This window comes from Pongo abelii, chromosome 6 (genome assembly GCF_028885655.2).
Source record: "Pongo abelii isolate AG06213 chromosome 6, NHGRI_mPonAbe1-v2.0_pri, whole genome shotgun sequence".
Lineage (NCBI taxonomy): Eukaryota > Metazoa > Chordata > Mammalia > Primates > Hominidae > Pongo > Pongo abelii.
In genome coordinates this window covers 83,039,169-83,058,536 of record NC_071991.2, presented here as the reverse complement: position 1 = coordinate 83,058,536, position 19,368 = coordinate 83,039,169, and the positions used below count along the sequence as shown (strand labels likewise).

General features: G+C 33.5%; 1 protein-coding gene across 3 annotated transcripts in view; it reads left to right on the top strand.

Moving 5' to 3' along the window:
* Nucleotides 1–19,368, top strand: part of VPS50 (VPS50 subunit of EARP/GARPII complex) — a 127,877-nt gene that overhangs the window by 72,674 nt on the left and 35,835 nt on the right. For all 3 annotated transcript variants that reach the window (XM_024249845.3, XM_054559478.2, XM_063726081.1), the window contains 4 exons: nucleotides 5,926–6,016; nucleotides 8,292–8,468; nucleotides 11,291–11,409; nucleotides 13,651–13,757. In XM_024249845.3, coding sequence (XP_024105613.2) covers nucleotides 5,926–6,016; nucleotides 8,292–8,468; nucleotides 11,291–11,409; nucleotides 13,651–13,757 — 494 coding nt within the window. The remainder of the gene's footprint in view (nucleotides 1–5,925; nucleotides 6,017–8,291; nucleotides 8,469–11,290; nucleotides 11,410–13,650; nucleotides 13,758–19,368) is intronic.

Sequence of the window (19,368 nt, the reverse complement as noted above, 5' to 3'; positions counted from 1 at the left end):
TATCAAGGTTCACAGAAAGAATTTGGCCACTGTTCCATACCTGCATACATATGGGTGTGCTTATAAGGAAGTTAAATCAGTAGAGGCAGTGCTCAGTGAGGGGGTGCTTGAGAGTATCTATCTTTTAGAAGTAAGAAGGATTCTAGAGGAGAGGCTGTGATATTCAGAATTTCCCTATAAAGCCAAATTTGTATACTGCATTGCTTTGCAAAACAACCACTGCTAATATTTAAAAGAGTGACTAGGAATGGTTTGGGTAGTGGAGGAAGGTGGGAAAGAATGTTTATAATAGCAGTGTGATTATATGCTTACAGCAGCAATAAACTGAGGGGAGAGCTAACATTAGATTTCTCTTGATATAAGCTAGACCTCAAGTTGTATCCCTTTTGTCCTTTGAGTTGAGTTTCATCTTACTTTTTATTCTGAACTTTTACTTTTTACAATTGAATTTAAGTTTTGATGTCCTTGTTATTTGGTCCCAGAGAGAGTCATGATTTGAAATTCTGCTTTTTCTCCTTGTTCATAGTCAACACCTGCTCACAGTGATATATGCCATATCAAAAGAGAGATGACTGAACACCAAACCATTGATTAATTAATTATTAAATATATTTCAATACAAGTTGTCTGTGTTAATTGTAAACAATGAAGCAAATTGTTTGAAAAAGATTTAAATTGAACTATACTAAAGCAGAGCCTTTGAGTTTCATGACTGAGAATGTTTAAAAATTTTTTAAAAATTTAATTGAATAAACCTCAGGGAAACAGTGGGAAGGGACCGACAGGAAGCCCTAACACTGCCTTTATTTATAACTTCCTTGTCTGCTAAAACTTAAGCCCTGATTAAAACAAAAGGCTGGCCCTATAAACATTCCTGTATAGAAGTGGGAGGGGCCTGTTAATTATGGATGGGGAAATAAAATGGAAGCACAAAGGAGCCAGAAGCCTCACTTTCCCTGCAGTATGAAGGCATGCCAAATGTCTCTCTTCCCAGAGATTGCTTCGTATCCAACATGACAACTGGGAGAACTTTTGGTGTTCCTAGTGTCTAGGATGTGTGTACAATATGGAGACACTGATTTATTTAGTAGCTTCCATTCTGCATTCTGTTTTACTTATTGTCAAAAGGTGTCTGTAGCAACTAGCTAGGGGCATTTTGACCATGATGGAAATTCCTCACAGAGTTCACATTAATAAAATTAGAAAATACAGAAATAAATGACTTAAATCTTCCTCAAACACTCAACATTTTAAAGAACTTCTCTTAGAAACATTTGTGAAACTTATTTCTCATTGATGTGGCTGTGCTATATTATTAGAAGGAAAGCTGGGTTGAGTAATAGTAGACTTGGGTTCTTGTCACATTTTTTGCTGCTTACCAACTGTCTGGTATTGGCAAATCATTTAACCTGTCTGGCCTGTGATTTTATGAATTGTAAAATGAAGTGGCCAGATTAAAAGGTCTCCATAAGTGTTGCCTAGACATCTTGACCCGTTTTTTTTGCAGTATTGTATATTGTAAAAATTGGGGCAGGTTAAACAGCAAAGGTTTAATTATTACTTAGTATTCTTCTTTTTCCCTAGTATTTAAACAAAAGTTTAAGGTACTCTAGTTTCTATCCTGTCTGTGGTCATTTTCGATCTGACAGTTGCCATCAGGAAAATTATAGTGGAAGTCATTTGGTAAAGTTGGTGCAAACCATCAATGTGTTCTAAGGTACATTTGTTTCTTTACAAAACAAGATAAACTTGAACAGAAACTTTAGAAATGATGCTAGTGTCCATACGTTGAATTGACTGAAGTCATTACATTAGCCAGTGATGAATCTAAATCTGCAAAATCCCAATTTAATATCCCCTTTGCCAGTCATACTACATAAATACTGAAAAACTGTATGAAACATGGTGAAATATAGGTCAAGTGTGTTCTTATTTTGCTAATAGAAGTGTTTAAATGTGCATACAGTTTGTTTCATGGTCCTCTCCTGCCAAATACAGCTCTTGAGAATGAAGAAATTCTTGAACCAAATTATTCTGACTTTCAATCCATTTAAGCTATTGGTTTGAATTTATAGGGACAATAAAAAGGTAAAAATAGGAGCAGTTTATTTTGGTGGAACATCTACTTATGAAATGTATTAATGTTAGTTGTGGTAGTTGTATAAAAGTTTGCATTGCAGTCTCTTTTTCTAGGATAAAACTGTATGAACACATGAGGGAACACAGCCTCTATTATTGATTGTTTCTACTTCTCAAAAGTATAAGTTTTATTCCCCCCCATTTTTTTAAATATTCAGGTACTAAGTTTATATACACGCAAAGAACATTGTTCTGTCAGATGCTGGAGAACTTCTAAAAGCGCAAATATTCTAATTTAAACAATAATGACATAAAAATTAGAGAGCAATGTGTAATTGTCAAAGTATTCTGTTTAATAAGTACATTTTATTTTGTAATTGCTCTAGTAATCAAAGCTTATAAAATGTTTTCAAGGATCTTAAAGTTGCATTGACTGGTGTTAGAAGAGAGAAGTCACCTATCTTTTTAGAAGAAAATACAACAAATTAGATGAAATAAACAAATTCCTTATAAAGCCAAACTTAATGAGCTGACAAAACAAAATATAGAAAATGTGAATAGTCCCATGTCTTTTGAAGAAGTTATATTTGGGCTTCAAAACATTTCCATAAAGAAATCTCCAGGCCTGCTGATGTCACTGGTAAATTCTACCAAACATTTAAGGAGAAAACAATACCAATACAACTCTTTCATAGAATAGAGAAACAGGGAATGTTTTATAACTTATTTTATGAGGCCAGCATAGCATTGATACCAAAACATAACAAGAGGACATTATAAAAGGAAAATGACAGACTAGTCATTTTCTCAAGAACATAGATGCAAAATCCTACACAAAATATTGGCAAATTTAATTCAGTGATACCTAAAAAGGATAATATGCTATGAACGGGTAGGATTTATTATAGGAGAGCCAGAGTTGGCTAAACATTAAGAAAAATTAAGAAATTTAATTTACCAATTGACAGAATACAGGAAAATATCATAGTTATTATTTTAATACAGAAAATAATTTTGATAAAAATTCTACCCCAGTTCATGATTTTGAGAAATTGTGTTTTTGTGTAATTTTAACTTTCTTTCTAATTATGTTCTTGTATTTAAAGTGTGCCCTTTGTTAACAGCTTATCAAGTTTGGTCTCGTTTTGTTGTTGTTGATGTTGTTTTACTAACTGAGAAAAATATATATAATATAAAAAGTAAAAATATATATGATTGATAAAAAAATGCAGAAAGAGAAAATTTCTTTAAAATATTTAACATTTTTAGATATCAAACAGCAATATGATGGGTTTAAACCTATTAATAATTATGCCAATAAATACATTAAATGTAAATGGAAAAACAGTTCTATCAAAACATAAAAATTGTCAGATAAGATTTTAAAACAACATTAGGGGCCGGGCGCAGTGGTTCACGCCTGTAATCCCAGCACTTTGGGAGGCCAAGGTGAGTGGATCACGAGGTCAAGAGTTCAAGACCAGCCTGGCCAAGATGGTGAAACTCGGTCTCTACTAGAAATACAAAAAAATGACCCAGGCGTGGTGGCGGGAGCCTGTAATCCCAGCTACTCAGGAGGCCGAGGCAGGAGAATTACATGAACCTGTGCGGCAGAGGTTGCAGTGAGCCAAGATCGTGCCACGGCACTCCAGCCTGAGTGACAGAGTGAGACTCTTGTCTTGAAAAAAAAAAAAAAGAAGTACATTGTTGTAATGGTTACCACCAACATTTCAATATGCACTTAATGTTCTACTGTAGTCTACCTTAGGTAGTATACTTCCAGAATAATGCAGGAACCAACTTTGTAACTGCATTTACCTTCTCTTACCTTTTTGGTGTTTTGTCATATACTTTTACTTCATATATTATTTTCTATACATTGTTTATGCCTAGGGTTGACTGTGCTTCTTTAATCTGGTACCTTTTATCACTGTATTAGTTTTAAATTACTGTGTAATAAATACCACAAACCTGTCTGGAAGAGATAGGAAGCAGATTATCCCCTAGGGCCTCCAGAGAGTGGAGCTCTGCTAACACCTTGATTTCAACCCACTGATACTGATTTTCAGGCTCTGGCCTCTAGAACTGTGAGAGAATAAATTTCTGCTTGTTTAAGTCACCTAGTTTGTGGTAATTTGTTATAGCAGCCACAGGAAACTAATATAGAGTAGAATTACTGGATCCTATGGTAACGCTCTCTGTTTAACATTTTGAAGGAACTGTCACACTTTTTTCCAAAGTCATGATACATTTTACATTCCTACTAATAGTGTATGAGGGTTCCAGTTTCTCCAAAACCTTGTCAACACCTGTTGTTTCTGTCTCTGATTATGGCTGTCCTAGTAGGCATGAAGTGGTATCTTATTATGTTTTGGGTTTGCATTTCCTTGATGACTAATGATGTTTAGCATCTTTTAAGGTGCTCATTGGCCTTTTGTGTTTCTTCTTTACAGAAATGTTTGTTCAAAGCTTTTGTCCATTTTGAATTGGGTTATTTGTTTTCTGTTGTTGAGTTGTCAAGTTTTCTACTTTTAGTTCTTACCTGAGGACTGTGATCCACTTGAGGTAATTTTTGTATGTGGTATGAGCTTATGAGCACAATCACTTTTGGGAATTCTTGGCCATTATGTCTTCAAATATTGCTTTTGCTTATTCTCTGTCCTTTCCATCCAATTGCCTGCATAATAAATGTTTTGACTATCTCACATCTCTCTTATGATCTTTTCTGTTTCTTCCTTTTTTTTTCAAATTTTTGCTTCAGGTTAGATATTTTCCGTTGATCTGTCTTTGAGTTCATGAATGCTGTCTTCAGTCACCTCTAGACTGCTGTTTTACTTATCCAGTCATTTTTTAATTTGAAGTATATTTTTCAGTTCTCGAATGTCTATTTGATTCTTTTATTGTTTTTCTTATTGCAGTTATTTGAAATTCTCTTTTCTATCCATTTTATACATTTTTTTTTCTATTTTATTTAACTTATAATAATTATCTTAAAGTCCTTGTCTGTTAACTCTAGTATTTGGAGCAATTCCTGATTTTTACGGATTCATGTATTTATTGTCTCTTTATTTTGAACCTGTGGATTTTAAAAAATCTAGATTTTGTTTTTAGCATGGTAGTAACAACTTGTGGTAGAAAGAGGAAGAACAGGGTAGGCACTGGCCCTTTTGTCAACTGAAAATAAGGGTCTGTTTTTCTGGGACTGCCTATATCACATGCTGATTACTCAGGATAGACAGTAAAAATAATAGCATTAAAGAAAGAAAAGAGATCAGTATGGCATAAGTGATTAGTGTAATGTCAAGTATATACGTGTCTTAGCTGCTAATTTAATTTGTAAATGCTGTCTAGAGACAGGCACTGAGCTAAACATTTTCAGAAAGTGATAATTATCTTGCTATTGTGGCTTCACTAGGTATGGTTCAGATCTGTGTTGTTTAACGTAATATATTAGTATTTATGATCTCATATAATCTGTAAATTTTTTCTTGATGTTTTAGCATCGATATATAATCAGCTAAGGATATTTTAAGTATGTGAGTTGGAGACAAGCTTTTAATTTAGTCCCCTAATAAAATTGTCATTTCCTATGCATTACTTTTGTAATATAGTAAAAATACTTAGTTTAGTAAACATTTGAGAGAGTTTTTCTCTCAAGGATGATAAGATATTAACTAATAAAAGTAAACATTTCTGTTTACTGTGTTAATCAGAATGGGTTCTCAAAGTTGATTATGATCATGACAATAATCCTATAATTATTTGTATTGTACATTATTTCCTCAATTCTTGTGTGCGGTGTACTTTTTTTCTCACTTTTTGGAGTGTTCATTTTCTTTTTTTAAGAACACGGCTCGATGAACTGAGAATGTTCTTAGAGAATGAGACTTGGGAACTTTGTCCTGTTAAATCAAATTTCAGCATCTTGCAACTTCATGTAAGTGTTTCTTAAGAACAAAGAAATCTGTCTTTTAGTCATCTATTTTACCCTTTTTTTTGAAAAAAATATCCGGAAATATATGAAAACATTTATAAAATCAATTAAGGAGCAGTTTCTTATCTTCCTTCCTTGAAAGTCATTAGTAGCCAGCCTCTTTTACAGGAATGATCCTTTTATGGTTGTGAAAAATCAGTCTTACAAAATTCAGTTTACATACTTTAGGAAATCTCTTTTGCCTAAAAAGAGTTACAGTTAAAATGATATTTTTTGTTTGTTTCGAATTCAGAAAAGGGTGACTACTGTATTTAAATTTTGCAGATAATCAATTAGCTATATTTTGGCATAGTTTAATACAAATGCTTATTTATATTTGTAGAATATTTTTCATTTCTTAAAGGGACTAGTAGGTTCCTAATTTGTGCTGCAATTCTTAAATTTGCCTGTAATGAAAAAATGCCTCAGAAATAAAAGAGGCACTTATAAAAAATACTCTTAACTAATCTGTATTAGTTAATCAATTCCTCGAATACTTACAGAATAAGCAATCTTTGAAAAAGTCTTTAATTGGTTTGATTTTTCCCTTGGTTGAAACACATTGTAGATAACTATTCTTGTGTGAAAGATTGTGTTCTGTAAATATCAAGTGTCAAAATGCAGTGCGTATAGTTAGATCCTTGTTCAGAAAGTATGGTGTGTTTAGTTTCTGCCTTTGGAAGGAATGGCTTTCTAGAAAGCAATTTTCTTATTCTGGATAAATGTAAAGAATACATAATTGGAAGGTTTTTTTTGATAGGATTGTCTTTATGCTCATATTGTATAATAGCTTCTTATCCAGTTTTATTATATTGTTTTCCTATTATAGAAATATTAAAAACCCTGGAACATAGCGATTAATAAATGCTTTAAAGACAGCAAAATTAATGTCAATGTTAATTAGTATTAACATAAGCATTAACATTAAATTAACATAGGATTTAAGAATTCTCAAAGATTTAAGGTAATTCCTTAACATTATTTAGAATTCTAAGTTTAACATAAATTTTAGAATATCTATTAAATAATTTTATTTGAACTCCTTTTTAACCATCAGACTGTGTGTGTGTGTTGTCACATTGTCAAACAGTATAATTGTAAGACGTGTTTTTTAAAAAAGGCATGTTGAAGCATTCCCATCTAGGTGAACATTATCTCCTTTAAAGTAGTTACCTTGAAAACTATTCACAGCTTAGTGTTCACCTGACATGCATTCCTGTGGATTTGATTTTCTAAAAATTAGTCTCATTGGTGTATATTCACTCCTTGTTTAGAATTATAAAAATAATGGTATGATTCTTAGGCATTATAATGTATATGATTAAATGTATAGTTGAAATGTAAAAGGAAAAGAAACACATATATCATTTAATACAACAAGCCAATGTACCTTTCAAGAATTTTAAGAATACCTTTTAAGAATATCATTGAAAATAAACAAATTTAAATTTGGGATTATTCCGTTTAGATAAAAGAAAAATGTTTGTTAAATTTTGTGATAAATCATTAAATCAAGGTTTTTGTAATTCAGAGGAACTTTAGAGATTATTCCAGCTTTTCCTCTAATTAGCTGTGTGATGTTGAACTTTGCACTGAATCCCTTCAGACTGCCTCAGTTTCCTCATGTGGTTAATGCATGACGTAGACTGGGTCTTACAACTCTTTAGCTTAGCTAGGAGTAGAAGACACATCATATGACTTTGGCATATATGTTCGTGTTGTCTGTTTCTTGGTATACAGCAAAAAGTAAATGAAAGTTTGTAGGCATCAATGTAACTTAGATATGTACTTCATACTTTGTTTCTGATGTATTTGTGTAGAATATCTTAAGTGGTGCAAGCATATGAAAAAGCGAAGTGTTTTACTTTAACAATTAGTTTTCATAAATGACTTTATTGATTAGGATTTTTGCTGTTCTGTTAAAATTTTTAGAAGACATCATTCAGATATCTTAAGCTATTTTAAAAAATGATCTCTGCAGTTTCTTAAAGGAAGCCAAAAGTAGCTTGATGCAGATGATACTGTTTTAAGTGATACCATTCACTGAGTTGTTTTTAGGAAAACCTTTAGACATGTATTTCCAAGTTTGTGCTTTTAGATAACTTGAAAGATTTAAAAGTCAATAACCGGAAGATCAAGATGTTTTTCTACTAACTCTACATGTATATTGAGGGATTCGGTTTATGTACTAGAATTTTATTGTTGCTAAAGGGTATCTGGCTCCTTTTTTAACATCTAGGAATTTAAATTCATGGAACAGTCTCGCTCCCCATCAGTTTCACCTAGTAAACAGCCAGTCTCAACTTCTTCAAAAACAGTGACCTTGTTTGAGCAGTACTGTAGTGGTGGGAATCCATTTGAAATTCAGGCCAACCACAAAGATGAAGAAACAGAAGATGTCTTAGCTTCTAATGGGGTATGTGGTGTATGTGAAACATAAGTGAGTTTTTTTTATTTAAAACTGTTCTACTCAATGAGCAAGGCAATTTACTACATTTACGTATCCATTTACTACCACCCTGCCTGCCTATATACTTAATGTACCTATGATATTACATTTATAGATGATGACTTTACATTATGCTTTGTTGACCTTGTCCTCTTGAATAGTAAATTTTCCCTTTATGTTTGCTTTATGTTCTTATTACATGATGTTCTTATCAGGTTGCTAATCAAGTAGTAGTGTAATTTCTTCACTGAATATTTATGTGATATATTATGTGAATATTATGTGATATATTGTGAGATGAGGGAATAGATACCATCTACCCTTTTTCTCAACACCCTTTATGGGTCACTGATTCATTTTGTTCCATGTCCCTTTATCTAAGAGAAAGTGGTAATGTCTTGCTTAGTTGCCTGGCAGAGATATTTTTTGAGATTTAGAAGTACAATGTTTTAACAACACTTTGAGGACCTCAAAAACAATATTAACTAGACATAGTGTGAGTTAGTGGAAAGGATTTGAAGGCAGATAATGAATATCGTCTTTATTATTTATCAGCTGTGTGGCCCTTGGCAAATTATTTTAACTTTGTGACCCTCAGTTTCTCCATATTTACAGTGAGAGGAATGCTTGCTTCACAGTTACCTGCATGGTGTTTTCACAGTATTTTACTTGACTTAATATTTTGATTGATGGTTTCTTCTGATCTTCATAATTTCCATAATGATCCAATATGATTTTTATTTTTGATTTGATGAAGCTAAAGTGAAAACCATTCAGATGTGACAAAAATATGTTGAAGGATTTGTCTTTATATTTTATGTTAGTTTTAGAATTTATTTTTCATTTGGTGAAGATAAAATTCATTAAGTTTAAATTGTTTCATAGTAAGCCATATTTAAAATTATGATTCAGTGATTCTTTGTGACATTTTGCCTCTGTGAAGTTGGCTAAACCGAGAGGAATTTAAAGTCATTCCAATTATTTTGGAATAATATATCTCTCTATAAAAGTGATACATTAATTAAAACTTACATAGCATTTGATTCTCATTATTTGCAGCAGTGTGTTCTATAAAGTTGCTGTGAATACTGAATTAGCAAATACTGAACCATTACTCCCAGAGCAAATATAGGATTAGGTTCCTGTGAGCCTCCGGTTACAACATGTTTATCAGCCCATCAGTACATAATCTGAATTCATAGGCAACAGCACCGTAACTCCTGCCTAAATGAAGCTTATCAGACACACATATTTTGTTTCTAAGGCACATCGCAGCCTTCTTGTACTTAGAAACACTAGACGGCACTTCAGCGCAACACTTGCAGTGGCATTCTAAACAGTTAAATCACCAAAAAAAGCACAAAAATACAAAGCACTTGGCACTAAATAGGTCAAGAAAAGGAAACTTGTTTATAGTATGAGAGCCTAAGCAAGAAGGCAGAGCATGCCTTGTTTGTATTCAGCTGGGAACATGCATGTTGGATGACTCAAAGTTTTCACTGTTCTGCACATTTATGACTGACTCCAAAAATATCATAAGTATTGACTTTAGGGTTACAAATTTCAGTGAGTAGGCAAATTTGCAAACATTGAATCCTCAACTAATGAGTATCTATGCTATGGTGTGGTCACAAAGCTCTGTTGTTGTAATCAGGACATCCTAGTTTATGTAGAATACCTTTCTGCATAGCATCAGGATCACATTGTGTATAAGTATAAAGGAGTACCTGTAAGGCTTGTTTGCAGTTATTAATGTGTGATCTAATCTTTCCAGGTGCAACTTATGTCCTTGAGAATCAGGGTCCACATCTAAATACGACCTTTCGTAGTGCTTTTTATTAACAGACTCTCAAAAAATAGTTGCTGAATTAGGGGACTAAATTCTTTCCATGTTGTTATCATACCGGTTTCCTCAACTGTCATGTGGAGATAAAACTTCCTCATAGAAGTGTCTGTATGATTAAATGAGATAATTCATGAAAGCACTTAGCATAATACTTGGTTAAAAACTCAATGTTAGCTATTATTTAATCATATTAATGTTAGCTATTTAATCATATTAATCTATGACATTAATAGATGATGATGATGATGATGATGATGAAAGTGCTGTCACTGCTTCCTTTGCTGTTCATGAATTACACTGTCCTTTCCCATGCTAGCATTGGGCCATGGTGCCATAAAGATGATGAAAATGTTAGGAAGACACCCTTCATCTCAAGAGTAAATCCACCATTTTTGTCCTCATTCTTAGCAGGTCCCTGTGTTCTAAGCTTAATTTTCTAGGCTGCCCTTGGAATTAAATTTTATAGTGAATTAGAACATCAGCATGTGTGTTGCACATGTTTATTAAGCTGAAGTAATACTTCCAGAATGCCAGAATTGGATACTGAACCTCTTTTTAATGAGTTTTATTAGCAAATTGGAAATAAGTATGGTGAAACTTCTGAGAGACTTTAAGTAAAAAAAAAAAAAAAAAAGCAAATGTATACTCTTCTTCTCTTTTTAGGCCTAGTGGTATGTTTGTTAGGTTTTGGTTTATGGTGATTTGATTTTGTTGCACATTTTCAAGCTTTTATAGGTGTAATATTTTTCTTTTGTGCTGATTGAGATAGAATGATGAAGACAATGGAAGAATAATTAGATTCTTGGTGACAACATTAAAGCTAAATTAAGAATTTTCTTGTATTTAGTGGTTTCTTATAAAATTGAGTACTTTCCCTGTGTTGAGACACCCCACGAAAAGAGGCCCTTTATACTCATTTTTTAATACCCTGTTTTTTCTTCAGTATGAATCCGATGAACAAGAAAAGAGTGCCTATCAAGAGTATGACAGTGACAGTGATGTTCCTGAGGAACTCAAACGAGACTATGTGGATGAGCAGACAGGAGATGTTCCTGTGAAAAGGTGATTGTTCTTAAATTGTGTGGTATTTAGCATTTTATCTTGTGCTCTTAACATATAGAATTTCCTTTAAGGTTAAGAAGAAACAAAAATTATTATTTTTTTGGTACTTATAATGTCACCTGACAGAAGTTAGTGTGTTTTAGAAAATAATTCCTGGAAGGCTAAAAATGTGTTTTTCCTCTTAACATTTCATAACTGAATTTCAAGAAAACTAAAATAGTTATATGAAAAGTTCTGCCTCGCAAAACCTTTGCTGGTATCTCACAAATCAGTTCATTTAACTGTGAACTGGATTGTTAATGTGTCAAAAAAGAAACTGATTTAGCCATTTAAAAACTTTTAAATGGGGCTAGTGTTAATGTAGCTTTCCTTTGAGTTATACAGTTTGTTTGACATTGCTTTTTGTAGCAAGATTCTAGTTCCTTTTTTATGGTATCACAAAGTTAGTCATTTTTTTAAATCTGTTAAAATTATTTTATTATCTTGTTGAAAATATTGGGCATAATCGAAGAGATTAGTTTTTGCAGAGGAAAAAGCCTTTAGATTTGTAAAATCAATCCTGCCTTTGGTGGCCATTTATGCTTTACATAGATAAATTAAAAACTTCAAGGAGAAAATGGTCATTTGTTTTGTATGTGGAGTTCTTGCTTCAATCTTGTAAACACAGAAAGTCACCACTTATTTCCCCATGTCATTTTTGTTCACTATTTGAACCTTCTATCGAGGTGTCCTATTAGTGGTTGAGTTTTGTTTCATGATAAACTGACCTCTTCAAAACTATGATAATTATAAGAGAATTTTTTCTTACCTTTTGCCAGTTAAATGGGCCTGATTCTGGAATGTTGAAATGACTTGATTTCATGACTATCATACATTTAGTGACTATAGATATACTTTTTTCTTAATGATAGATTTCTTAATGATAGATTCTTAATGATAAGTATACTCTTATCGTTTAACCCTAAGCTACCTATTTAATACTGTTTAACTTGAAATCCCGACTGAAATAATTCTGTTTTCAAAAGTGAGCAATTCATGTAGTTGTAGCTATTTTAATTGAAAAAATTTGTTCTATTGGTTTTTGCATATGTATGATATTGTCAGTATGATCTACTGTGAACTGAATAGAACTATTTTGTTGGAATTCTTTATTAGATATGTTTTGGGCATATTTTGGCCAAAAGGAAAGATCTATTTGAATTGAAATGTACAAGTAAGATAGTGTCTGCCAGTACATGTGTATATACCTCCATTTTTGGTAGGGTTACTGGAGCCTCCTAAACTTTTTACCCCTAAGAAGTTTGAATTGAACAAATTAGTAAGTGAAGCCAATAAATTAATAGATATTATCAATTCTAACTTGTGTCTCTTGAATTGACCAATTTTTCTTGTATTTTACCACTACCATTCTAGTTTATGCCAAAATTATCTCTGTGCCAGATTATTAAATCAACTCCTTTACCTTGGATTCTTTGTCTCTAGGCTTGCCCCATTCCAAACAACTCTTAGATCTAAATTTAGGGTTTTTTTTTTTTTTTTCCGTAGTTACAAATTTAATCATGCTGTTTTTGTGGTTAGCTTTTAGTGACTCACCACTGTATTCAAGATAAAGTTCATATCCCTCAGGTTTGATTGCTTTCAGGGATATCTGGCCTTTACTTGCCTCCTTTCTTGTCACTTTTCCCTCTGTTCACTTCTTCTACATGTGAACGTGGTGAACTCCTTGTACTTTTCTGAGCGCACTCTGTTCTCTCTTATCTCTGACCCTATTTTATGCCGGCCCTTTTTTCTGTGCTGACCATATAACTTCTACTTTTCTTTTGAATCTAATGCTGCCCCTTAACCCCAAATACTGCCATCAATATTCTGTACTTAATTCAGATTCTTAGGAGGGTATTTTTTAATGTTTATAAGTTTCTGAAATCAAGAAACAGTACATTTGCACCTAGATGTATTATTATCCTGGAAAATCTGTTTTTTAAAGCGATGTAGCTTTTTTAGTGGTTGATAATGTTTTATAATCAAAGAAATGCATTATGGTACTTTATTTTTTTGCTTACTTATTTCCCTTATGGATTGTAAATTTTATAAGGATAAGAAGTTAATTTCTATATCTTTACCTAATGCATAGTAAGATTTTCATTAAATAATTAGTTAATAAAGGCTAGGGACTAATCTGACTAACTTATTGGTTTATTACTTGACAACTCTAGCAATTCTGTTTTGTTTTTCCATATCAAGTGTTTCTCGGGAAACTCTAAAAAGCAGGAAGAAATCAGATTACAGTCTAAATAAAGTGAATGCACCTATCTTAACAAATACAACGTTGAATGTAATAAGACTTGTTGGTAAGTAGTACACCTTTAAAAAAATTATAACAGTTAAATTAGTTTGTTACTGAATGACTTTTACTTGTGGTTTTCATTGTCTGGTATACTCCAGTGCTCTCTGCAATAAGGGATTTAAGGTTATCATATGTCAATGCTTCTCATTTTAAATGTTCCAAATACTATAATACTAATAGTAATGCCAGTTTTTCTTTTTCAGTTACCTGTTTATTAAGTCTTTGTATCTTACAGTTTTTCTAAAATATTTCAGTTAATTGAAATGCGATGAAAAATTCTCTAGGTAGGTTAGAGGTACATGTAAGATAAGATAGTACCAGTTTCACATTTATACAATATTTTTGTACTTAGTTGTTTCATAGGTCTTTACCATCTTCTGTCAGGCAGAGTGAATAGTGACTTTCTGGCATTTTCAGACACAAGGGATTTACAAGCTAAATGTTCAGATTATAGGAAATGTTGTTTTTGTAACAGATAAGACCTTTATTGATGCTTTTGTAGAAGGCAAACAATATGAAGAAATGACATTTTAAATATTCAGGTTTTAGGATGATGTGGATTTTTTTAAAATCAGTATTTCAACATCTTATATGCTTTTAGCCTTTGTATCGCACAAATAAGTCTATATATTTGATAAATAAGTTATAGAGATGTCTTCTCCTATTAAACTTCATTGTTCCAATCAGGAATTTTAGTGGTTTTCCATAAAAATCTCTATGTTCTATCTATGGAGATGGTATTTACCTATTGCCTAGTTTGATTAACCTTAGCTCTGTTGAAATAGTCTGTGTTCTTTAAGATAATTCTTAAATTTAATTAATGAATAGGATAAAATGTACAGAATGCTTTTTAGGAGTCATCGTTTCTCTAGAAAGAGCAAAAAATATTGCTGAATTGAGAAGAAAAGAAAGGTATACATTTTCATGATGCTCAGAAAAAAAGGATAGATTCTAAAAAGCTATTCTGTGGCTAATTATTGCCAGGGAGCTAAGCTTTTCTTCTTCTTCCAAGAGAACTGACTGAACATAGTGTCAGAAATAACTCTCGAGAATTTGTAGACTCAGAATTGGGGGAGTGCTGAGTGGTCATTGGTGTAAGTTCCCATGAAGTCGGTTGTCTTTCTGTAATGTCTCTCATATGTGGTAGCCGTCTAGCTTCTGTTTCATGACTCCCAGTCATTGGAAACACAGTGGTTTGCAAGACTACTCATTCTATCATTAGACTGATCTCATTAGTAGAAGTCTCCTCCCTAAGGTAAACCAAAACCTGTCTCTCTGTGATTCTAGCTTTTGGTTTGTCCTTTTGGTCTAAAAGTTCTGCCCTTAGAAGCAAGAAGAATAAGTTTGTGCATTTGTTCTTCTATTTCTGTTTCTTCTATTCTTCTATTTCTTCTATCTTCTATTTCTGTTTTATTCTTCCATGTGATCACTTTTCAGATATGTGGTGGTAGTTATCGTGCTTCCTTTTCTCATACCGACCACCCCACAATCCATTTTTCAGGCTCCATGGGCTCAGTTCCTTTATCTCGTCCTCACTGATAGAAATTCAGACCTTTCAGAATCATTGTCATCCTCCTTACCCTTCTAGACTCAGCAGTTTTCAATGTCTGAACACATTACTTGAGATGTAGTCAGCTTTTGCTAGAGTATGTTGAAGTAACAAGCAACTCTTGGTGCATCAATGACTTTCAACCACAAAGTTTTATTTTTCACTCGTGATACGCATTGTCTCCTGATTATATGTAGCTCTGCTCCGTGTGTCTCTTCATTCTAAGATGTAGGTTGAAAGAATAGTACCAACCAATCTGGAACATGGAGAGAAGAGCAAGAGCAAACTATATTATGACTCCTGAAGCTTCTGCTTCCATGTGTCACCCTTGACTTCCTCTGACATGTCATGGCCAAAGCAAGTCAGGCTTGGCAAAGGGAGGGAGAAGTATGCTTCTGCCGCAGGAAGCACTGCAAGTCAAGGGAAGTGGGCAGGGCTGTATATTGCTCTTACAGGGAATTGGGAAAAATAATATAATCAAACACATCTAAGCAGTTGTTTATATTTTTTTACCTTACCTAGTTCAAAAGGGGCTGGAGGTAGTCATGTTGCTGTTTACTCTGAAGGCATATTTTCATTATAATCAAATTAAATAAAATAAAAGGCTAAGACAAAGTTGAAGAGTGAGCACATCATGCTTTATCATATCATATTTAACGCAGACGTGAAATACAATGCTTAACTTCTTGTTAGGCATAAGGGAATTGAAGAAACAATATATTCCGCTATCCTCATTATCTGAGAAAAAGATACAGGCCTTTATCATAATGGTAGAAATATGCTCCTGGTGCTGAATTCAGATGTTAGTAACAACAAATTTTTGTATGAGGATTACTGATCACATAGCGGGCCTTGTTTTTGAACAGTGGGTTTATAGGAACTGAGAAAAGCCACATTCGAGACCCTTTAAATTATGGCACAGTCCTGAATAAAGCCTTACTCTGTGAAGAGAATTTGACTATTGCAATTTCAGCTTTCTCCACTACCATATCTTTTACTGAACTTGCAATTAGGAAACAATGCCGAGTATGACAGTTTAACTTTTATACCTTCTCATTTAGGACTGGGATTAGGTGCTGCCATTATCACCCCAGTTGGGATCCCCAGTAGACTTTTATGCCTATCATTTTCTCTCTGGGATGTTTTTATCTTCAGTTTTTAGATATATACAAAACAGAACTTTAAGGAAGCCACTGTCTCAGAGGCCTCTGACTAGCAAATGCACTATTCCATCCGCTGTTGTTATTGCATAGAAGTGCCTGAAGATTATAAACTGGCAAAGGTCATGCCTCTTCCTACAAAGGGAGAAGTACGGTTGTGTAAATAAGACATTAATTTTTGGTGCTTGAGAAGATGAAGGAACTAATTATTGAGTATTTGGGAAACACATATTAGAACATTAAAGGCATATTTAAAATGTCCTTTTCAAGTAGTGTTTACTTGGCAGATAATTAGCAGAGAGTAAACGAAAGAGTGTTAATGGGGCTTCCTTACCCCAGGTGGTAACTAAATTTATTAGAAAGGCTCAGGGAGGCTTTGCACTAGTGGAGAGGACTGATCAGAACAGTTGCTTGTGTTATATAAAGAGAAAATTCTGTCATCCTGATGGTTTCTTGCAGACAGCGAAAGAGAAATTTTAGGAAATGTGTCTCATCAGTGAAATAGCCTTGGTATTCACGGTTCTCTCTCCTGGAAGCAGCTTGTGAGCAGGAGTGATAGGTCTGAGGAGCAGGAGCTAGATTACCGAAGTCCGTGCTTATAACAACTGCCGACAACAACAAAATTACCACTTTAGTAGCTAGAAAAAATATACCCTAGCACCCTAGCACACGCATCAGTAATTAAAATGAAACTAGGATATGTGCATCTAAGGGATATTTAGGTATAACGTGCCTGAGATACAGCTTATGTGGTGGAGAGAACACAGGCATGGGAGACAAGAGATCCACTCCTTCATTGAGACATTCTTTTCATTGGGGGAAGGTCAAATACTAGATGACAGACTGTTGAAATTTCTCAGCAGTTTAGTTTGCTGGCATACCCTTTATCATTGAGCATTTTAAATTGAAAGGTAATGCATAAAAATGGTTAAAAATTAAAATACCCCAAGGTATAAGCAGAGCCCCTGAGCTGCAAGTCTCCTTCCTCAGACAAAACGACTCAGTTTCTCCTGTTTTCTTCTGGAAATATTAGTGTTAGTACAAATATGCTTAATATGTATATCTCCTCTCTCCTGTTTTTTGTTGTTGTTGTTGTTTTGTTTGTTTCGAAAATTGGATTACACTATTTATACTGTTTTTTATCTGGATTTTTTACTTAAAATATCTTAAGGTTACACTTAAAATATCTTAATGTATTACCTATCTTATCATATGTGGATTTCATTCTTTTTTGCTATTGTATAGATGTAATATTATAAGTGCCACAATTTATACGTCTTCTACTTTTCAACATATAGGTTAAGTCATTTCATACTACAAACTGCCACAGCAAGTATCCTTGAAGAAATATCTTTGTGTATATACAGATACAGCTATAGAACAAATTCCTATGAATACTTCGTCTAGCTGGATCAAAGAGTATATACATTTCCAGTTTTGATGGACATTCTCAATTTACCAATGAGGTTACTAATGAACTTACTAAAAGAGTTCTGTTAAATTACTCGTTCATGAACAGTATTTGAGGGTAGCTCTTTTCTTAGTCTCAGCAACACTGTGTATCCTCCAGCTTTGGGTACTTGCTAGTCTGATTGGTTAAAAATGGCATCTCATTCAAAAATGTATTTAATTATGAGTGAATTGAAGCATCTTTTCATATGCTTAAAAGACATTTCTATTTACTTCTGAACTAATTCATATCCACTGCTCGTTTTTATATAATAAGGAAATTATATGTTTTAATTTCAACATTAAGGAAATCAGTTCTTTTTTTGCCATGTATATTGCATTCATTAGTTTTAGTCCACCAGATTTTTTTTTTTGAGTCACTACTTTGTTTCTGGCTAGCTGTTGGTGATACAGTCATGAAGAAACCATAGTCTTTGTACTTTGTACTTTGTACTTAAGGAGCCCAACAAGGGAAATACAAAATAAAAAAAATGTACAGTATGTTGTTATAAGCATAAATAAACAGAAAAGAGGCAAGAGAAAGAATGATGATTAATTTTCCTTTTTGGGTAGGAAGTGAAAGGACTGACTCACTGTGGGAGCTGACACCCTAATTGAGTTTGAAAGATGAATAGGTTCTTATAGATGAAGAAGTTGGTAAAGGCATTTTGGACAGAAAGAACATGTGCAAGACATGGTGTATTCAGAGACCCCAGTTGTCTAGTTTGCTGGAATGTAGGAAACATGATAGGGGCTGGAGGCAGAAGCAGAGGAGATGTGATGAGAAAGATGGGCAAGAACAGGATATCAGAAGGCCTCAAAGACTGTCCTATGCAGCTTGGACATAAGCTCCTTAAGGGATTTCTAACAGGGGAGAGACCCCAGCAGATTTGTTGTTTTTAAAAAAAGTGTAAATAAGGGATTGACTTTGGCTAAGGGGAAACTGGAGAAGGTCAAAGACTGGATGGCAGACTATTGAAGTCTCCCAGGCAAGGGATGATGAGGACATAAGCCTGGATATGGATGGCAGTGGCCATTTAATAGAAGAAGACAGATTAGAGAGATTTTAGAAATACAACGGACAGGATTGGTGAATCAGTGATGAGCGATCACTCAAATTTTAGGTTTGTGTGATTAACCAGTTATAATGCCAGAAATGAAAAAGGGAAGATGAGAGGAAGACCAAGTTTGCAGAGCTGATGGTAGGGTAGACTTTGGACATATAGAGGTACCTCTGGGACATTTAAGTAGAAATAGTCTATAGGTAGTTACATAGATGGATGTGGAGGTCAGGAGAAAAAACATGATCAGGATACATAATTTGAGTCATTGTTATAAAATGACTAGGAAGGGTAGTAGAGCTTCTGTCTGATTTTCCATGAACTCAAAAGGTTAGTGGATAAGTTTATCTTGTCAGAGTCTCTTAACCATTTGAGTTCATAGAAAACCAGACAGAA